Source organism: Balaenoptera ricei, chromosome 4, assembly GCF_028023285.1.
Source record: "Balaenoptera ricei isolate mBalRic1 chromosome 4, mBalRic1.hap2, whole genome shotgun sequence".
NCBI lineage: Eukaryota > Metazoa > Chordata > Mammalia > Artiodactyla > Balaenopteridae > Balaenoptera > Balaenoptera ricei.
Genome location: NC_082642.1, coordinates 88246510 through 88268226, shown reverse-complemented (window position 1 = coordinate 88268226; position 21717 = coordinate 88246510). Strand labels below are relative to the sequence as shown.

Here is a 21717-nt window from a genome sequence, read left to right as displayed (position 1 = left end):
TATGGTTTTTAGGTTGGGTTTAGAAGTATATACTTAAATACAATGTATCCATGGTACTTTTTATTACATGCCATGAATCCGTGGCATCTAAGAATCAGAAGTAGGGGATTGTGGGATTATTGTGGGGATCAGAAGATGAATATCTTACAGTGGCTCCTAGAAAAATCGTGTATCAGAGGGCAGGTGTTGCAAGTTGAGTAAATGAGCCTGCATTTTCAGAATCCTATCATCTTAGAACTGGCAAAGGCTACTGAGAGAAAGGCGTCAGTAAAGAGGAATGTTTTCTGTGGTTTGGAGCACGGTTCCTCCACACAAAACGCCCTGCCTCCCCTATCTGTCTAAATCCTTCTGATCTTTCCATGCCCACCCCAAATGCCAACTCCTTCTGAAAGTAGTCTCTGGTTATATGAGATTATATATCAATACATGGGAGATACTTTCAAATTATTACGTGATGAAGCCAGTAAGTGAAAGACGGATTTTATCATTAAAGTTACCCTCGCTCCTCTCCTGGCCTCAGTTTCTCTAAACTGAAAGGAAGTGGTGGCTTAGACCATCTCTTCCTTTTATGATCTCTACTCTTTTAACCTTTTCAGATTTCTGCCAAAGCTGTCTTGAAAAGCAACTCTCCTTTCTCAGACCTGCAGGCGGCGGCTCCTCCTTGTTGTCAGCTCAGCAGGGCGGGGCTGGAGAATCAGGAGAAGAGGCGGGGGCTCCGGGGGAAGCGCGGCGCTCAGCCACGTGACTTCCTTCCCAAGGAGCCTCAGCTGCCGGCCTCCCAGCAACCGGTTCGTCCCGCCTAACGACGCCCGCGCATCCTGGTTGGCCCTCGGGACGCTTTTGGCAAGGAGGCTCCCACGGTCGCGCCGCTCACTAGCTTCCGCTACCGTCGCTCAGGCGCGTTGCCCGAGCGCCCGCAGGCGGTGCTACCGGAAGCCCCTCCCATTGGCCGTCGTGTTCGTGGTTGGCTGGCTGCGGCTGTCACTCCGGGTCGTTTCCCTGAGGTCGGTCCTCTGCTGGGGGCGGGAGGAAGAGGGGCAGGACTGGGGCCTGACGAGTCGTCGCTGCCGCCGCCGTCTTCGCGGCTGCTATGACCAGCGGGCGAGGTGCCCTCCGCAGCTCTGCGCAGCGCTAGTCGCGGCCGTGCGCCAGCCATAGCCGTCTGGGTCCCCAGCGCAGCCGCTCCCGCGGCTCCCTCGGCTCTTCCAGCGCCGCCTGCGAGACGAGGCGGAGGCAGGATGAAGATGACGGTGGATTTCGAGGAGTGTCTGAAGGACTCGCCCCGCTTCAGGTAGCCGACGCGGCCGCCCGGCGCCGGGCAGGCGTCACCCGGAGCTGCCTCCCCCGGCGGTGGGGGCGTGAAAGGCAGCCCGCGGAACGCGCGGGAGGCCCCGTAGTCCGCGCCCTCCGACGGGGCAGGCTGCCGATGCCGTCGCTCCCGACCCGGAGAGGGCACGACAGCCCCGACTAGCCCTTCGTGAGGGGCGAGGCTGGGCCAGAGGAGGACGTTGCCTCCTTATCCCCCTTCCTCGCTCTCTGCCCGGGGCGGAGCGCCCGAAAGGCGGGGCGCACCAGCTCCGGGGAACTGGGGTGCAGCCGTGTCCCCGAAGACTCGTGCCCTTTGCGGAGCGCGCTCTCGTTCTCTTCCTCTTGCCGCTCGTCCTTTCCCTTTCCTTCCGCTGCTTCTTCGTTTCCACCCCCACCCCAGCCCCTCTTTGAGGGAGCTTGCAGGGCACCCTCCTGCAGTTCACTTAGTTCCTGTTACGCCGAGGAGGAAGGAGTGGGGGGCGAACTGGGATGTCGATTTCTGCTGCTGGCGTGTCCCCTGCCAGGGGTGGTGCTCCTCGGAAGGCGCTGGCGGTTGATTTTGCACGGGAGTCGGGGGTGGGAGTGCTTTGACCAACCGCATTCTGTCCACCTTGGTCCGAGACTGTAGGCTTTTCTTTACACCTAAGCTCTTTGGAGGGGCACCGCTGTCGAGAGGTGCCGGGCTGAGGGGTGAGGACTAGGAGAAACAGTGCATTTCTGTTTTGAGAACGGAAGTAGGAGGGCCCTGAAGATGGCATTTCTGTTCCTCTTCCAGCAGCGTCGGCCCGGGAGGGCCCCGATCACCGTCGGATGCTCCCAGTGGATCTGTCACATAAACTGACGAGGTGGCACTCCGATTCACATGGGCTGGCCTCCCTGCCTTGAGAGAGGCGGCAGTCCTGAGGGTGTCCAGAGCACAGACTCTTTCGGTTTCGGGCATCGTAGGAAACTCTTGAATTGTTTTGGAGAATGGAGTTTTGCTAGGTTGTGTTTTACAGTGCATTTATAGGGTTGTCCTTAAGGCCTTAAAAATAAGGCCTTTAGAACTTCCGTTAGATAGTGACATGTCTTGAAAGCGTCCCCTGACCATTGATGTGTGTGTGCCCGCTGATCTCTAGGCCAAGCCTGGGTTGTAAATTCCTGCATCCTCTGCCTGGGAACTAACTGTTCTCATCGTTATCACTGTTAATTTCATTTGCCATTTTCTTTTCAGTGAAAAGCAAAGAAAACTATTGTAAAACTAAGGAACTCCTAAGAGAATGTCCTTTGATTTTTTTTTGTTTGTTTTTTGGTGTTAATTTTGTTTGGAGCTTAGGGCTGTTGCTTGTAAAAACGTGCACCTGGTTTGATTGCTATTGTTGGTATTAGTTTTTAAAACATATTGTGCGTGATTTGATGGACTCAGAGGAGATACAAATGGATTGTTTAGGACAGCTTTGCAAGTTAGATTCCAGGACTGTGTGGCAAAGGAAGTAATTTTTAAAGTGTACCTTAAAAAGTTCCACTTTTTTGGTGAAATTGTTGTTAATATTACTGGGCAATGAGGTAATCACGGCACTTTTTACCTAGAGAATGTGGCTTTGTGCTCAGTTTGTTTCACAGTTTAAATTTCAATAAAAAAAAAAAAAGTTGAGAGAAGTGATTTGGAAATGCTTCTAATCCCTGGTGTTGGTCACAAACCATGTGCTGTCTTTGTTTTTAAAATAAAAGAATCATTGAATATAAAATAAGAGGAAAAGATACTGATTAAGTCATATGGAATATTATAGTGAATATAGTGAATATTATAGTGAATAGTTTGTTAGACTTGAATGTAATTTCTATTGTATATTAATTAGGATGTTAGGGATTTTCTAGAGTTGTTTCCGGTATTCCAGTTGCTGTTGGCTGCAAATTGGGAAGACAAACCAAGATTCAGAGAACTCCAGTATCTTGTATACATTTGTGAGACTAGATTAGATCTGCAATAGAGGCAAGAATGCCAGTAAATAAAAGTCTCATCATTCACACTCCTAATTTTTACAGTTTTCCTATAATCCCATTACTGTGTAGGTTTCTATAGCATTTGAAAATAATGTTTCAGAAATCTTTTTATTCACATGCCTTATGTATAAGCGAAACTTTTAAAAGCATTGTGCACTTTATGAGTGATATATTGAAGTGTTTGTATCAAAAGAGAAGATATGTGGCGGCTGGGCTTCTTCTTTTGACAGCAAGGCAGCTGTACTATTTATTCCTTGTAGTGTCCTGATCTACTGTGCTGCTTTAAATCTAAATCCTATTTTTATTATCCTTCACAAATGAATCTTGTGGCGTTTAAGTATGGTATGTGGTATGTGGACATAACTGCCTTGAATGTTGTAGAATCAACGTAAATGGCAGCTCTTGCTGAAGAAAAGTTTCATCAGTGTTCAAGCTTCAGACATTAATTTTCCTATTAAATTGGTAAGGAAAACAGGAGGAAGACTGGTTGAAATAGGGAGAGAAGGATGTTGCAGTTGCAACATTGTTTTTAGTAATTTGAATAGTCAGTGGTTACTTTTACATTCCTGTGAACATTTTGTTTTGTTTTTAGATTGGAAGGCACATTTCATTGTGTAATTTTGGGTTCCCTTCTTAGTTTTTTAAAAAACCAGTCTGAAGTTCAAAATCTTGTTCATTTAAAATCTGCAGGAAAGTGAATGCATCTAAGGGTACTTTTTTAAAGTCGGAATTATCCATTTTGACAAACATTTGGTGAAGAAGTTTGAACTTGTTTGGGCCCTAAATTGTAAATTTGTAAAATTTTTATAAAAATTGTGCTTTTTCCTTTATATAAACATATGGTTCACTCAGGAAGTGAAATTTTGTTTGAAATAAAAAGTTGAATTAGTGCTTTTTCTAAAAAAGAAATTTATTTTTTGTCTGCTTTGGGTCTTAGTTGCGGCACGCGGACCTTTTGTTGTGGCGTGCAGGCTCTTCCTTGCGGTGCACGAGCTTCTCTCTAGTTGTGGCGTGCGGGTTTTCTCTCTCTAGCTGTGGCACGTGGGCTCCAGGGCGCGTGTGCTCTGTAGCTGTGACGCGTGGGTTCCCGAGCGCGTGGGCTCTGTAGTTTGCAGCGCGTAGGCTTTCTCGTTGAGGCACGCGAGCTCCGCAGTTGGCGGGCTTAGTTGCCCCGGGGCATGTGGGATCCAACCGGAGTTCCCTGCCTTGGAAGGCAGATGCTGTACCACTGGACCACCAGGGAAGTCCCAAGTGCTTTTTGACTTGTGGAAGATTTTTGCTCTAATTCATTCCTCAAATATAAAAATATTGAGTCTTTATCGGATACGTTTATTTTTTATCCTTAACAATGTTTATTTTGTACCGTTCTGAAGGTTTATTGTTTGATTCTATTTCAGATATGATCCTTGTTCAGCAACTTAGGATAAAAATCTTAGATGTTTTAGGGTGAAAGGTTTTAATGGTTGAAAGACATTGGAAAAAATAAATAAATTCACACATAAGCGTGTGTGCGCTCACACATAAGCGTGTGTGCACGCACACACATACATATAATGTCTTGCTCTTAAGCTGGTGCCAATCCTGGCTGGTTTGTCTCTTTACCTTCCATATTTAGAACAGGTACACTCTTAACAATTGGTACTTTATATACATGGAAAATACAGTGGGCAAGAGATGAAGCAAAATGTGTTTTTATTTCAGAAGTGGTAGAATGGAATTATAAAGTATCAACAGTTTTATCATGAACCAAAATACAGGAACCCAGCTACTCCTCATTGCAGCTTCTAATTCCTCATTTAATGTAGTACCAGCTTAAGTTGAAATAAGGAAGAACAAGCTTTTATAACATACCAGACCTTATACTAGATGCTTTTATAGCTACCATCTCATTTAATACTAAAATATATTGTGATGTAGCAATTATTATCTTTGTTTTTAAAATGTTTAAAAAAATACCAAACTGGATATTTTGAGAAGTTAAACTGACTTCTTAATGGTAGACTTTCAAGTGGTGGACTTGGAAGTGAATTCACTCTTTTTACTCCATCTCTCGAGCCACAGGCTTTATTGCATTAATTAAATTTGCATTAAGTGTGTGTATGGTGTCTTTTATAATACAGAAGTTTAAAAACTGGCTTTCGTGTATTCCCTAGAAAAGTGTTCCCATTCCCATTATTATAGGATATTTTCTATTTTTAGCAATTTTTAGTTTCATGTAATGCAGCTGGATTTAGTTTTGAGTGTGGGAGATGATCCTATTTTTTTTTTTTTTTTTTTTTTAATTTTTATTTATTTATTTATTTTTGGCTGTGCTGGGTCTTCGGTTCGTGCGAGGGCTTTCTCTAGTTGCGGCAAGTGGGGGCCACTCTTCATCGCGGTGCGGGGACCGCTCTTCATCGCGGTGCGCGGGCCTTTCACTATCGCGGCCCCTCCCGTTGCGGGGCACAGGCTCCAGACGCGCAGGCTCAGTAGTTGTGGCTCACGGGCCCAGCCGCTCACGCGGCATGTGGGATCTTCCCAGACCAGGGCTCGAACCCGTGTCCCCTGCATTAGCAGGCAGATTCTCAACCACTGCGCCACCAGGGAAGCCCCCAGATGATCCTATTTTATTTTCTTCCTAATGGAAGCCCTGGTCCTAATACCTTTTATTGAATAATCCATCCTTTCCCCATTGATTTAAAATTACACACATACGTGCATATACAAATATGTATACGAACATGGGTCTTTTTCTGGATTCTACTCTTTTGTACCAATGTAATTTTTTGTTCTCCTGCAAATATTGTTAATATATTAGTTGTAAAATTTTATAGTCTGTTATGATATCCGGTGGGACAAGTTTTCCTTTGTTACTGTTTTTTCCAAAAATTTAATGGCTATTCTTGAATATTTTGTCTATATAATAGCTTCTTCAATTTCAGAAGAGGTTATGTCTTTCTATGTATTTCGGCCTTATTTACTTAAAACTTTTTATTATGTAAAATTTCAATGATGATCCAACTACATGCTGTTTATTAGAGAAATACTTTAGATTCAAGGATACAAATAGGTTGAAAGTAAAAAGATAGAAAAAGATAAACAGTGCAAGCAGTACCCAAAAGACAGCTGGAATGGCTATACTAATATCAGATAAAATAGACTTTATGACAAAAATTACTAAAGATAAAGGACGTTTTATAATGATAAAAGAGTCAATCCATCAGGAAGACATATACTTATAAACATATGCACTTAATATAGCCTCAAAATACATGAGGCAAAAATTGACAGAATTGAAGGGAGAAATAGAAAATCCAACAATAATAGAGACATAAATACTTTCAATAATGGGTAGAACAACTAGGCAGATGGTCAACGAGGAAATAGAAGATGTGAATAACACTATAAACCAAAAAAAGATTTAATAGATATCTATAGAACACTTCATGCAGCAATAGCAGAATTCATATTCTTCTCCAGTACACATAAATACATTTTCTAGTACAGACTGTATATTAAGGCATTAAACAAGCTTCAGTAAATTCAGAAGGATTGAAATCATGAAAAATATGTTCTTTGACCACAATGGAATGGAATTAGAAGTCAGTAACAGAAGGAAATCTGAAAAATTTATAAATACTTGAAAATTAAGCGACGCATTCCTAAATAACCAGTGGATCAAAGAGGAAATCACAAGGAAATAAGGAAATACTTTCAGACAAATGGAAACGAAAGTACAACGTACTAAACTTATGGGATGCAGCTAAAGCAGTGCTTAGAGTGAAATTTATACCTACGAACACTTATATTAAAAAGAAGAAGGATCTCAAATCAATGATCTAACCTTCCATCTTAAGAAACTAGAAAAAGAATAGCAAACTAATCTCAAAGCAGGGAAAGGGAGGAAATAAAAAAGACTAGAGCAGAAAAAAATGAAAATGGAGACTAGTACAACAACTAGAGAAAATCAATGAAACCAGAAGTTGGTTATTCATAAGGATCAACAAAGCTGACAAGCCTTTAGCTAGACCAAGAAAAAAAGGAGAAGACTCAAATTTCTAGATTCAGGACTGAGAGAGGGGACATCATTGCTGTCTTACAAAAATAAGAGGGATTATGAGAGAATACTATGAATAATTCTCAGACAATAAATTAGTTAAGCTAGATGAAATGGATATATTCCTAGAAAGACACAAACTACTGAAAATGGCTCAAGAAGAAATAGAAAATTTGAATAGACATGAGATTGAATTAATAATCAAAAAGCTTCCTCAAAAGAAAAGCCCAGGGACTTCCCTGGTGGCGGAGTGGTTAAGAATCCGCCTGCCAATGCAGGGGACACGGTTTCGATCCCTAGTCCGGGAAGATCCCACATGCCGCGGAGCAGCTAAGCCCATGCGCCAGAACTACTGAGCCTGCGTTCTAGAGCGCACGTGCCGCAAATACTGAAGCCCGCGTGTCTAGAGCCTGTGCTCCGCAACAAGAGAAGCCACCGCAATGAGGAGCCCATGCACCGCAACCAAGAGTAGCCCCTGCTTGCCACAACTAGAGAAAGCCCACGCACAACAAGGAAGACCCAATGCCGCCCAAAAGAAAAAAAAAAAGAAAACCCCAAGCCAAGATGGCTTCACTGATGAATTATATCAAATGTTTAAAGATGAATTAACAACAGTCCTTCATAAACTCTTCCAAGAAACAGGAGGAAGGAAGTGTCGCTTCCCAACTGATTCTATGAGGCCAGTATCACCCTGCTACCAAAGCCAAAGATATCACAAGAAAATTACATACCAATATCTGTTATGAATACAGGTATTAAAATCCTCAACAAAATATTAGCAAACCAAATATAGCAATATATAGAAAGGATTGTACACCACGACCAAGTGGGATTTATCCCAGGAGTACAAAAATCAATCAATGTAGTAAACCGTATTAATAGAACAAATGATGCAAACCACATAATCATCTTAATAGATACAGAGAGAGCATTTGACTAAATCCAGCCCACTTTCATGATGAAAATACTCAATAGTGATGAATTGGGCGATTGGGATTGACATGTATACACTGATGTGTATAAAATTGATGACTAATAACCTGCTGTATAAAAAAATAAATAAAATTAAATTAAAAAATTAAAAAAAAGAAAATATTCAATAAATTAGGAATAGAAAACTTCCTCAACCTGATAAAGGACATGTATAAAACACTCTCAGCTAACATCATACTTAATGGTGAAAGACAAAGTTTTTCTCTAAGATCAAGAGAAAGTCTGTTCTTCCCACTTCTATTTAGCAGTGTGGTGGAGATTGTAGCTAGAGCAGTTAGGCAAGAAAGAAAAATAAAGGCATACATATAAGAAAAGAAGTAGTAAATCCATCTCTACTTTTAGATTATATACAGTTGTCTCTTGGTATCCATGGGGATTGGTTCCAGGACCCCTGTGCATATCAAAATATGTGAATACTCAAGTTCCTTGCATAAAATGGTGTAGTATAGTCAACCCTCTTTATCTGCGGGTTCTGCATCCAGGGATATGGAGGGCTGACTGTATCTAGTACATAGAAAATTTTAAGGAATGCACAAAAGTCAGATAGAACTAATAAGTTCAACAAGGCCGCAGGATACAAGATCATTGTCAGAATATACCACAGTTTATTTATGCATTCACCTACCAGAGGACATCTTGGTTGCTTCCAGATTTTGGCAATTGTGAATAAAGCTGCTATATACATTTGTATGCAAATGTTTGTGTGGACATAAGTTTTCCACTCATTTGGGTAAGTACCAAGGAGCACAATTGCTGGGTTGTATGGTAAGTATTGCCAGAGCATATTTAGTTTTATAAGAAACCCCCAAACTGTCTTCCAAAGTGGCTGTGCCAGTTGCATTCTCAAGAGCAGTGAATGAGAGTTCCTGTTGCTCCACCTTCTCACCAGCATTTGGTGGTGTCAATATTTTGGAGTTTGGCCATTCTAATAGGTGTGTGGTGGTATCTCATTGTTTTAATTTGCATTTCTCTGATCACATATGATGTGAGCTTGTTTGTCATCATATGCTTATTTGCCATCTGTATATCTTCTTTGTTAAGGTGTCTTTTAAGGTCTTTGGCCCATTTTTTAATTGGGTTGTTTGTTTTCTTATTGCGTTTTAAGAGTTCTTTGTATATTTTAAAGAACAGTCCTATATTAGATATGTATTTTGGAATTTTCTTTCCCCAGTCTGTGGTTTGTCTTCATTTTCTTGATTCCCTTTATTTTTGATATGGAAATTCCCTCTGTCTTTCATGTATTGGGTTTACTGTTCTTGATTTTCATGTTGTTGCCTTTTCTATTTACTTATTTTGGCAGAGTGCAGTTGCCACTACCCTCCCTTGAAAAGGTGCATTTTATTTTTTCCTTTTAGACTTTACCTGTTTGGAAATGTTTGTAGGTTTGTAGATTGAAACCATTTTCTCTCAGAATTTGCAGGCATTGCTCTATTTTCTTCGGGTTTTCAGTGTTGTTGTTGACATGTGGTGCTGTTTTTATTTCCTGATTCATTTTTTGTCCCTGAAGTTTTTTTAGATTTTTTCTTTACTACTGGTATTCTGAAATTTCATGATGATGTGCCTTTGAGTGGGTCTTTTTAATTTATTGTCTTGGACACGTACTTTCAATCTGAAAACTCATGTGTTTTAGTTCTGAGGAATCTTATTATTTCTTTGATAGTTTCTTTTCCTCTTTTCTTAACCTGTTATTTTTATATTCATATTTTGAATGAATCCTCTAATTTCTTTTTTCTCCCCTTTTCTACTTCTTTGTCTTTTTGTTCTACTTTCTGGATGATATATCCAAATTATTTACTAATCCTAGTTTTCAAGAATTCTTTCTTACTATGAATATTCCTTTTTAATGTCAACCCATTCTTCAAGAGCTTTCCTTGTACATCTGAAGAAATTAGTCATAGTCAACAATTTTTTTTCCTCTCAGAATTACCTTTTCTCTAAGGTTTTTGGTTGGTTGTTTGTTGTTTGTTTTGGTCTCCTTTTAGAAGTTTTCCTTAATGTGTTTCTGTGGACTCTTGGCTCTCTGTTTACATCAAAGAATGAGGCACTTAAAAAGTTATTGGAAGTATGGTATATTTTGTTATAGCTTGTTGACTGGTGAGTTTCACTACAGGGCAGTATTTTCATTGGGACCACTCCCAAATGTCAGTATCTTTAGGTCTTTTCTTATTTATCTGACATGTCCTTAAAGAGCCATCTTCTGCCTGCTAGATAGAGCGTAAGTGCTGAATTTCAGGGAACTGAGCTAGGGAAGGGGCTGGGGAAGGGCTGTGGGGTAGAGACTTCTTACTGAAGTTTCTCTCTCATAGGGAATTTTTTTTTTTAAGTAAATTTAATTTATTTTATGTTTTATTTTATTTTTGGCTGTGTTGGGTCTTCGTTGCTGTGCGCGGGCTTTCTCTAGTTGTGGTGAGCGGGGGCTACTCTTCGTTGCGGTGCACAGGCTTCTCATTGCAGTGGCTTCTCTTATCGTGGAGCACGGGCTCTAGGCGTACAGGCTTCAGTAGTTGTGGCACATGGGCTCAGTAGTTGTGGCTCGCGGGCTCTAGAGCTCAGGCTCAGTAGTTGTGGTGCACAGGCTTAGTTGCTCCGCGGCATGTGGGATCTTCCCGGACCAGGGCTCGAACCCGTGTCCCCTGCATTGGCAGGCAGATTTGTAACCACTGCACCACCAGGGAAGGCCGTCTCATAGGGAATTTTTAACTGAGTTTTAATCAATACTTTTGATTTAATTATGTAAACCTTTACAGAAAATAAAGCTCCCATCTTTTGTCAGGGTCAGGGAGGGGTAGTCATATCAGGTTGGAGGAGTGGAATGAGGATCTGAAGAGTCTCGTTGCTCCTTATGAGTATAAGATTTCAACTAATCCTGTTTTCACCGTCCCACCTCCTCCCACCTCCATCCCGGTATTTTGAGACATATGACATCTTCATGCCTCTAACCATTTGGGGATTCTGTATTGTGAATCTTCTTGCTTGACATTGGCTTCACAAGTGTACTTTGAAGACTTAGGTTTTGGCATTTTCTGGTCTGAGTTACTGTTCTTTTATTTGCTTTTCAGTTTCCAGAATTGTGTTGCTACTATTATTGCTTCTGTTCTTTGTCCTGTGTATTAACCCGCCTTCCTTTTCTGTCATTTTAATTGGATTTTTTGAGAAAATGGAGATAAATGGATGTATTTGATCTGCTGTTGGTATGCAAAGCATAATTTCTACTGGAGAACACTCTTTTAGGGTAGTGAATGTGGACCAAGTATGTGGGCTCTGGAGGTTGATTACCTGTTTGACTTCTTTTTCACTTACTTGTTGTGAGACCTTGGGTAGGTTTCTTACTTTTACCTAGGCTCAGTGAGAACACTACTGCATTACTGAGAATTCAAAATGCTTTTCACTGAAGTAGGTGGGGAGTACCCACTTAATAATGCTAATTCCCCTTCCTCTTTCTCTTGTATCCTTGAAGAGAAGCTTGGATGATTTAGTTAAGGATGCAGGCATTCCCATGTGGAAATAATAAGGTATCGGTTGGAAGCATCTAGAATGCATGAAGGATTAGGCATGTTACTTGTAAGTATGAAAATCATCTGTGTTGTGGATGATGAAACAATAAAAGTAGATGGACAGACTTCACTTTGTGGGAGAGCAGTAAAGGTCTTTAAAAAGGACCATGTGTAGATTTTATGTATAGAGTATTTAAGAAAGAAGAGTGAGCAAAAGAAGAATAGGAGGAGAAAAAACAACTGAAGGTACAGTGCCTTAAGGATTTAAATCCTGAATGATGACAGAGCAAAGGATAAGTGAAATGAGAGGTTGTAGAAGGAAACTACTATGAAGAAATGTACGTGTTTACTTGAGAGTACATGAAATCTGTTTCCATTGAATTATACCTACGATTTGGAGGTTAGACAGATGAGAAGCGATGCAAGTTAAACCTCTATAAAGATCTGGGTAAATGTGTACATGAAAAAATTCTCATAGAAGGAATTAACTTGATTGTAATCTTGTAGTAATTTGTACCTGAAATACATCAGGATTCTTTATTGAAATATAATCAGTTTTTCTGTTAAAAGTTTTTATATTTTCTGTGATGCCACAGACATACTCAAATTTAAATATAAATTTTTTCCCTGCTTAAAAAGTTATAGTTCAGTGTTGAAGTGTAAAAAAATGGTAAAATAGTTTAACCAAAGGCAGGCAATGGAGAATAGGCATTACTGTTGCAGGAAGGAGGACCCCTTCCAGGGCACGAGAGTGGGTTCTTGTCTAACACTTGGAAATGAATTGTCCGAGGAGACACACATGCTGACAAAAAGCAAGAGACTTTATTGGGAAGGGGCACCCAGGTGGAGAGCAGGAGGGTAAGGGAACCCAGGAGGACTGCTCTGCCACGTGGCTTGCAGTCTCTGGTTTTACAGTGATGGGATTAGTTTCTGGGTTGTCTATGGCCAGTCATTCTGACTCAGGGTCCTTCCTGATGGTGCATGCATCGCTCAGCCAAGATGGATTACAGCGAGGAGGATTTTGGGAGGCTGGTAGAATATGGACTGGCATCACCTTTTGACCTTTACTGAATTCTTCTGGTTGGTGGTGGCTTGTTAGTTCCATGTTCCTTACCAGGACCTCCTGTCGCAAGATAACTCATTGGTGCCTGGCCAGGGTGGGTGGTTTTAGTCAGTGGTTCCCCTAACACTAGGGCAATTAATATCAAGGATTTAACTTTGTATGTATTCTAGAGTCACTTTTAGACAAAGATGTGAGCAAGTGTGTATACTTTTAAAGTTGACTCATATAAAATTAAAGTTGATGGGACTAATGATTTTAATTTTTTAGTTCTAGCCAGAAATGTGTGGGGTTTTTTTGTTTTTTGGCTGTACCTTGGGGCTTGTGGGATCTTAGTTCCCTGACCAAGGATTGAACCCAGGCCCTTGGCAGTGAAAGAGCAGAGTCCTAACCACGGAACCGCCAGGGAATTCCCCATGTTCATTTTTAAATAAACAAAACTTTTCCTTTTTTAAAAAATAGTTTTTAACTTGGAGATAATGTTGTTTTACTTTGATTTTCAATTTTCTGTTCAAAGGGAAGCTTTATAGTAAGTTAAAAATTCATTTCTATGAATTTTCAAATTAAAGTATTTAAACTAATGTAATAATAAAGAGACTAGATTTTATTGGTTATGGTCAGGTAATAGTTTTATATGAATAAAATGAATTAAGATACTTCCTAGCACATTTATCATTTAATTTGAAGACCTCTTTTGGCATTTCTTTCAGGTTTTATGGGCTGGCTAAGAGCCATCTCTGTTTGTCTGAAAAAGCCTTTGTTTTTCTTTGATGTTTGAAGGCTATTTTCCCAAAGCATAGAATAGTAGGTTGGGTTTTTTTTTTAAAGCACAATGCCATTTCATTGTCTCTTGTTTATGTTTTTTATGTTTTTATCATTTACGTTACAAGTTTGTTTGCTTATTGTTGCTCTTTGGAGCATAATGTGTCTGTTTTCCTCTGGCTGCTTTTAAGATTTTTTTCTTTGACTGGTTTTCAAGCAGTTTTACCATGATGTGTAGGTGTGGTTTGTGTCGTATTCATCCTGCTTGGGGCTTGTAGGGTTTCTTCAATGCGTGGGGTTTGTAGAGAATCTTTCATCCATTTGTAAAATTCCTGGCTATTATCTCTCTAAATGTTGCCTCTGCTTCACTTCTTCTCTTCTTCTGGGACTCAATTCCACATATGTTAGAATTTTTTTTCCTGTGTCTTACATGTCTCTTGTTCTTTTTTGAAATATTATTCTTCATAGAGAAATAGGATATTTTTATTGATCTGTATTCCCTCATCTTCTGCGGTGTATAAACTGCTGTTAAACCTGTCTGTGCAGTTTTCAATTGTATCTTTTCACTTTTGGAAATTTCATTTGGTTTTCTTTTTTATAGATTCTTGTTCTTTGGTGAAAATCGCTAACTCTTCATCTGTTTCTTGCAGGTTTTTCTCTAGTTTCATGAATAGATTAATTATTGCCACTTTTAAGTCACTAATAAAACCAATATCTAGATCATCTGTGGGTCTGTTATTGTTTGTTTTGTGTTTTCTTGTTGTTGTTATTTAGTTCTTTCTTTTGGTGGGCCCAGTTTTTAACTTCATGCTATACATTGTATTTGAAAAACTGTAGATGCTCTGGATGATATTATCTTTCTCCAGAGAGGGTGAATTCTTTCCTTTGTTAGGTGGACAGTGTGGCAGATGATCATCCTAGTCCAGTCACTGAATAAGCTTTGTCAGTTTCCTATTGCTGCTATAACAGATTATCCCAAATTTAGTGGCTTAAAACAACACAAGTTTATTATTTTACAGTTCTGAGGGTCAGAGTTTCAATACAGGTCTCATTTAGCTAAAATCAGGTGTTGGCAGGGCTGCATTTCTTTCTAGAAGATCTAGGGAATAATCTTTATTTTTTAAATTTATTTATTTATTTATTTATGGCTGTGTTGGGTCTTTGTTGCTGCACACGGGCTTTCTCTAGTTGCAGCAGGCGGGGGCCATTCTTCCTTGTGGTGTGCTGGCTTCTTATTGTGGTGGCTTCTCTTGTTGCGGAGCATGGGCTCTAGGTGCGCGGGCTTCAGTAGTTGTGGCACGTGGACTCAGTAGTTGTGGCTTGCAGCTCTAGAGCGCAGGCTCAGTAGTTGTGGCTTGCGCGCTTAGTTGCTCCACGGCATGTGGGATCTTCCCGGACCAGGGCTCGAACCCGTGTTCCCTGCATTGGCAGGCGGATTCTTTACCACTGTGCCACCAGGGAAGTCCCAGAATCTTTATTTTTTGACTTTTCTAGTTTCAAAGGGCTGCCCATATTTCTTGATTCATGGCCCCCTTCTGTCTTCACAGCTAGCAATGACTTGACACTGTCTGCCTCTTTCCCTTATAATGACTCTGTGGTAACATTGGACTTACCCAGATAATTCCAGGATAATTTCCTCATCTCAAGGTCAGATGATTATCAACCTTAATTCTATCTGCTGCTTTAATTCACCCAAACAATGTAACCTAACATCTTCACAGGTTCTGGGGATTAGGATGTTGGCATCATTGGGAGGCCATTATTCTGTCTACCACATTCCACCCTCTGGCTCCTAAAGTCTCACCTCTGTCTCACGTGCAGTTTATTTACCTCATTGCAACTTAAGTCTCATCTCATCTGGGTTGCAATTTTGCCAAAAGTCTCATCTGTGTTTGTTAGTTTACACGTTACCGTCTTAAAATCATAGTGCAAAGTTTTGGTAGCTGTGCTATTTTTTATTTAGTAGTATGTTATAAATTTTCACTGTTGCTAGGAAGGTTTTATGATTTACAGAAAATGGTTGTATTATATGTTCTATCAAGATGTTATAGCATAACACTTATTGCTTATTCCTGTTTTCAAAGTGATGATTCCTCCACTTTTCTGGATTACAGATAATATGATAACTAATAATATCATGTTACTTACTTTTTTGAGGGTAGACAAATTATCTTGTACAATTTCCCACATTCTGTAATTGTCTGGTTGTTCCCTCTGGATAGACTCAGTTTAAACATTTTTGGCAAGAATACTTGTAAGTGGTGATGTATCATTTCCATCAGGAGGCCCATGATAGTTGGTCGTCTTCCGGTTGATCTCTGGTACCATGGATTGGGAACTAGGGGGAAGAGAGGCTTGTGAATCAAAAGCCTTGAAATGGGAAGGCGCATGATCTTCAAGGAACTAAAAGAGACCAGCGTGGGCTGGAGCAAGTGAGCAAGAGGAACAATGGTAGGAGATGAGAGAGAGAAACAGGGATCAGATCATGTTAGGCCTTGTAAGTCATCCATAGTAAGAAGTTTGGATTTTATGATTAGTGCAATAGGAAGCCATTAGAAAGCAGTGGTGAGAGATGATAAGGCTTATATTTTAAAAATATTTTGAGTACTGTTCGGAAAATGGGTTGTAGAGGGGCAAGGGTGAATGTGGAGAGAACAGTTAACTAGTTTCCTGCAGTGGCTTCCTTATCAGGCTAGGCCCGGCAAGAGATGACTTGGGGAGATAGTAGAGATAATTTTTGTGGTAGAATCAAAAAAAATTGCTGTTGAATTGCTTGTCAGGAACAAGAATAAAAAATGACATTTTTACCTTTAGCAACTGGGCGGATAGAGGTATTGTTTGCTGATAAGGGGAAGGCAAGGGAAGAACAGGTTTTGGGTAAAAAATAAAGAGTTCTATTTTTGTACCTCTTAAGTTTGAGATACCTAGTAGACACCCAGGTGGTGCTGTTAAGTAGAATTGGCACAGAAGTGTAGCCTTTTGTAATTTTACTTTACAAACTGATATGATCTCATCTCATACTCCCTTTTAGATTATAAACTCTTTGGTACAGAGACCACCACTGTCTTCATTGCCTTTCACTCTCAGCATAATACTTTGAGCACAATAGTTAGGCTACAGACTTTTATTGCCAAAAATTACTTTCATAAGATAGTCATACATTCTCCATTTTCACATAACATACTATTTTTATTTTAGAAATCTTTCTGTTATTGTACTATTGATGAATTTGCAAAACTATAAGTAATACGTGACAGCTGCTAGGGCTTGTGTAACTTTTCCTTCACTACATAGTAATTAAATCAAGCCAAAATCTTTAGATCCTCTTGGGTAGTTGTTATAATTCTAGAGAGCCTAGTCTGTTTCTAGGCTACCAAAATATTTATACTTGGGGTTTATAAGGAAATAGTTAATTTCACAAACTGAACTATTCAGAGAATTAATGCTTATTGTAGTTGTATAGAAAAAATTTAAAATATCATATTCTTCTTTATTTTTCAGTTTTTTAAAAAAATTTCCCCTTCCACCTTGAGAGACTCGGGGCTCTCAGCAGTGAAAGCGCGGAGTCCTAACCACTGGACCACCAGTGAGTTCCCTAAAATAACATTATTTTTTCACTTTGGTAAACCCTTAATTTTTCAGTTGACTGTCTAGTCAGAATATCTATAACAGTCTTTTGGAAACTGTTGTTCCTTGACAACCTGATTCAGAATGAGATAAATATTAAGGCTTCTTAAGTGATTATAAAATAGTTGTTCTTAAGATGCTCTTAGTAATCATGAAATCATTGGAGTAAGTATGTTTCTTTTTTTTTTATCAGCCTAGATTCCTTATAATTCATTTTTATGATACTATTTTAATCATCCTCAAATTCTCACTGATTTTTGACCTTCTAATTCGTATGCCTGGTTAATTCTTTTTTTTTTTTTTCCCCTAGTACTTTTCTTAAGGGAACACAGAGTTTTATTTATTTATTTATTTAATTTTTGACTGTGTTGGGTCTTCGTTTCTGTGCGAGGGCTTTCTCTTGTTGCGGCGAGCGGGGGCCACTCTTCATCGCGCTGCGCGGGCCTCGCACCATCGCGGCCTCTCTTGTTGCGGAGTACAGGCTCCAGACGCGCAGGCTCAGTAGCTGTGGCTCACGGACCCAACTGCCCCGCGGCATGTGGGATCCTCCCAGACCAGGGCTCGAACCCGTGTCCCCTGCGTTAGCAGGCAGATTCTCAACCACTGCGCCACCAGGGAAGCCCAGTATGTTTCTTTAAGATAACCTTTTAAGTGCATGTTGACTTGGGGATGTATGATCTTAAAATTTTTATCAGACAGCAAAGGAAGCCATAAACAAGACGAAAAGACAACCCTCAGAATGGGAGAAAATATTTGCAAACAAATCAACAGACAGAGGATTAATCTCCAAAATATATAAACAGCTCATGCAGCTCAATATTAAAAAAGCAAACAACCCAATCCAAAAATGGGCAAAAGACCTAAGTAGACATTTCTCCAAGGAAGACCTACACATGGCCAAGAAGCACATGAAAAGCTGCTCAACATCACTAATTATTAGAGAAATGCAAATCAAAGCTACAATGGGGTATCACCTCACACTGGTTAGAATGGGCATCATCAGAAAATCTACAAACAACAAATGCTGGAGAGGGTGTGGAGAAAAGGGAACCCTCTTGCACTGTTGGTGGGACTGTAAACTGATACAGCCACTATGGAGAACAGTATGGAGGTTCCTTAAAAAACTAAAAATAGAATTACCATATGATCCAGCAATCCCACTACTGGGCATATACCCAGAGAAAACCATAATTCAGAAAGACACATGCACCCCAATGTTCATTGCAGCACTATTTACAATAGCCAGGTCATGGAAGCAACCTAAATGTCCATCGACAGATGAATGGATAAAGAAGATGTGGTACATACAATGGAATATTACTCAGCCATAAAAAGGAACGAAATTGGGTCATTTCTAGAGACGTGGATGGATCTGGAGACTGTCATACAGAGTGAAGTAAGTCAGAAAGAGAAAAACAAATATCGTATATTAACGCATATATGTGGAACCTAGAAAAATGGTACAGATGAACCAGTTTGCAAGGCAGAAAATGAGACACAGATGTAGAGAACAAACGTATGGACACCAAGCGGGGAAAGCAGCGTGGGGGGGTGGTAGTGGTGTGATGAATTGGGCGATTGGGATTGACATGTATACACTGATGTGTATAAAATTGATGACTAATAAGAACCTGCTGTATAAAAAAATAAATAAAATTAAATTCAAAAATTAAAAAAAAATTTTTTATCAGTTTTTACTTTAAATCATGTTCTGGTTATCCACTGCTCTGTAACAAACCAACCTAAAATTTAGTGACTTAAAACAACCATTTTATTTTGTTCATGATTAGTGGGTCAGGAGTTTGAAAAGGTCTTGGCTGGAAGGTTCATCTCTGATCCATGTTATGACAACTGGATGGCTGAGGCTGGACCATCCACTTCCAATATGGCTTCTTCATTCACATGTCTGACGCCCTTGTGCTTCATGGTTCTTCTGCCGTCTCTTCACATGTCATCTCACTCTTGAGGCCAATTAAGCTACCAGGCCGATTAAGGGCTAAGCCTGGAACAGGTTCAGCATCATTTCCACTGTATTCTGTAAGGGCGGTCACAGGAGTCACCCAGATTCAAGGGAGTGGAGAAATAGACTCTGCATCTTGATGGGGGAATGGCCAGGTCTTGTTGCAGATGATCATGTGTGGCCATCTTTGGAAAATATAATCTGCTGCACATTGTGTCCAGAAGTGCCCTTGGCAGTGATGATAAGGAAAATTATAAAGATGCAATAAGATTGCATATTTAAAGCTAAAGCGAGCTATTTTTGTTTGTCAAATTGACAGTTTTAAGAGTTCCCATTGCTAGGAAAGGTATAGGGAAACAGTCCTCATACTGTTGGAAAGTGTGTGGTTTGGTAGAGCTTTTGTGAAGGACAGAGTAGTAAAATATCTCAGAATTAAAAAATACATATGCTTTGATTTAGCATTTTTTCATCTAGGAATTTCTCCTAAGGAATAATAGGAAAAATTTGCAAAGTTATATGAACAAGGATATTTTTCAGGTAAATTTATCACATTATTTATAAGAAAAATTGTGCAAGTAGAATATTGGTTAAGTAGAATACTGTTTAGCTATTAAAATATAATGATAACTAACACTTAAAAAGTGCTTTGTATTTACTAGGACCATTCTATGTGCTTTATATAACTTGTGCAGTCATGTAGGGCTTCACTCTTTTAGAAGGGCCCTGTGCTTGGTTTAATGCTCTGTCACTATTTTGAAATTCTTAATTGTTAAACAAGAGGCCTCATTTATTTTTTTCCATTGGTCCCTGCAAATTATGTTGTCATTTCTACTTGTGAACTATGTTTTTATATCTTTAAAAGTTGAAAAAAACCCAGAAGATAATTTTATGACACAATGAAAATTATACAAAATTTAAATTTGTGTTCATAAATAAAGTTTTATTGGAACACAGCCATACTTATTTATTTACATATTATCGATGACTTTTTTGCTACAGCAGCAGAATTGAGTAGTTGGAACAGGGACTGTATGGCTCTCAAAGCTTAATATTTACTATCTGGCTCTATATGGAAAATTTGCCAGTACTTGCTCTATCTATCTAAACCACTGTTCTATGCTGCCTTTCATAAAAGAATGAGAAATAGATCTCAATTTATGCAGATAATGTCCATGATACATTACGTGAAAAGAAAAAGTGGAATATAGAATATAATTTAGAATGTGTAACATGACACTGTGTATGTCAAAAGGGCTATTAAAAAGTCTGGAAAAGTCTGGAAAACTATTAACGTATTTTATCTCTGGGAAATAGGAGTCTGGAAAACTATTAACATATTTTATTCCTGGGAAATAGGAGTATGCTTTCTGGCCATTATTTTTGAAGTTTTGTTTACAAAAATAAGTGCTATTAGTAAAAAAAAAAAGATACTATGGGGAAAAGGAGGCAGTACATTCTTTCCCTTCCCCCTCTGCCCCCCACAACTTTTTATTTTAAAAATGTTCAAGCTTACTGAAATGTTGAAAGGATGTACAATGAATACCTATCTAACCTTTATCTAGATCCTCTGGTTGTTAATATTTTGGCACATTTGCTCCCTCTGTCTTATACACACACACACATATATACATACAGCATGTACATTTTTATTTATTTATTTTCTAATTTTTTTTTTGGCCGTGCTGCACGGCTTGTGGGATCTTAGTTTCCTGACCAGAGATCGAACCCAGGTCCTCGCAGTGAAAGCGCAGAGTCCTAACCATGGGACTGCTAGGGAATTCCCCAGCATGTACATTTTTAAAAAAACATTTGAAAGTTCAAAATGCATCTTCTAAAAATAAGGACATTCTCCTTCATAACCACCTTTATAACACTAACAGTAATTACACGTTCTCATTTTCCCAATTGTGCCAGTAAGGTCTTTTGTAAGTAGTTTTTTTGCTTTGGTTCAGCATTCAGTTAAGGTTCCACACCATTGTAAAGCAATTATACTCTAATAAAGATGTTAAAAAAAAAAAAAAAAAAGGTTCATGCAGTGGATTGCTTTTTCATTACCTTTAGCTGAGTGTACTTTTTTGATTCTTTTAGTCCATTATCTCTCACTGGGGCAACTTACCATTAAGAAAATACTAGATTATTATGGAGCTAGGAGAGGTCTCAGTCATACCTGAGGCCTTGATTTGGGTAAGGGCCAGAACATGCAAGACTTTGTATATCACGTTAAGGATTTTGGTGGATCGTCATATAAACATAGTGGGAAGCTCTTATAGAGCTATGACATGTTCAAATTTGGTTAGTGTATAAAACATTAACTTTTGAGGCAAAAATATTTTAGAGTATCACATTTGGTACAAAATGGTATAGCCTTGAACGAAACTGTAAAAAATACATTTTTGAGACAATCTGGGAAAGTCAAACATGAAATGGTTATTAGATACTATTAAGGAATTACTGTTATTAGGTGTGATAATGATAAAGAGTTTCTATTAAAAAA

General features: G+C 39.4%; 1 protein-coding gene across 5 annotated transcripts in view; it reads left to right on the top strand.

Annotated features, from left to right (window-relative positions):
* The first annotated feature begins 1029 nt into the window (after positions 1-1029).
* The window catches only part of ACAP2 (ArfGAP with coiled-coil, ankyrin repeat and PH domains 2), a 158779-nt gene continuing 138091 nt past the window's right edge, over positions 1030-21717 (top strand). For all 5 annotated transcript variants that reach the window (XM_059920803.1, XM_059920801.1, XM_059920804.1 and 2 more), the window contains exon 1: positions 1030-1291. In XM_059920803.1, coding sequence (XP_059776786.1) covers positions 1239-1291 — 53 coding nt within the window. In that variant the 5' untranslated portion in view covers positions 1030-1238. The remainder of the gene's footprint in view (positions 1292-21717) is intronic.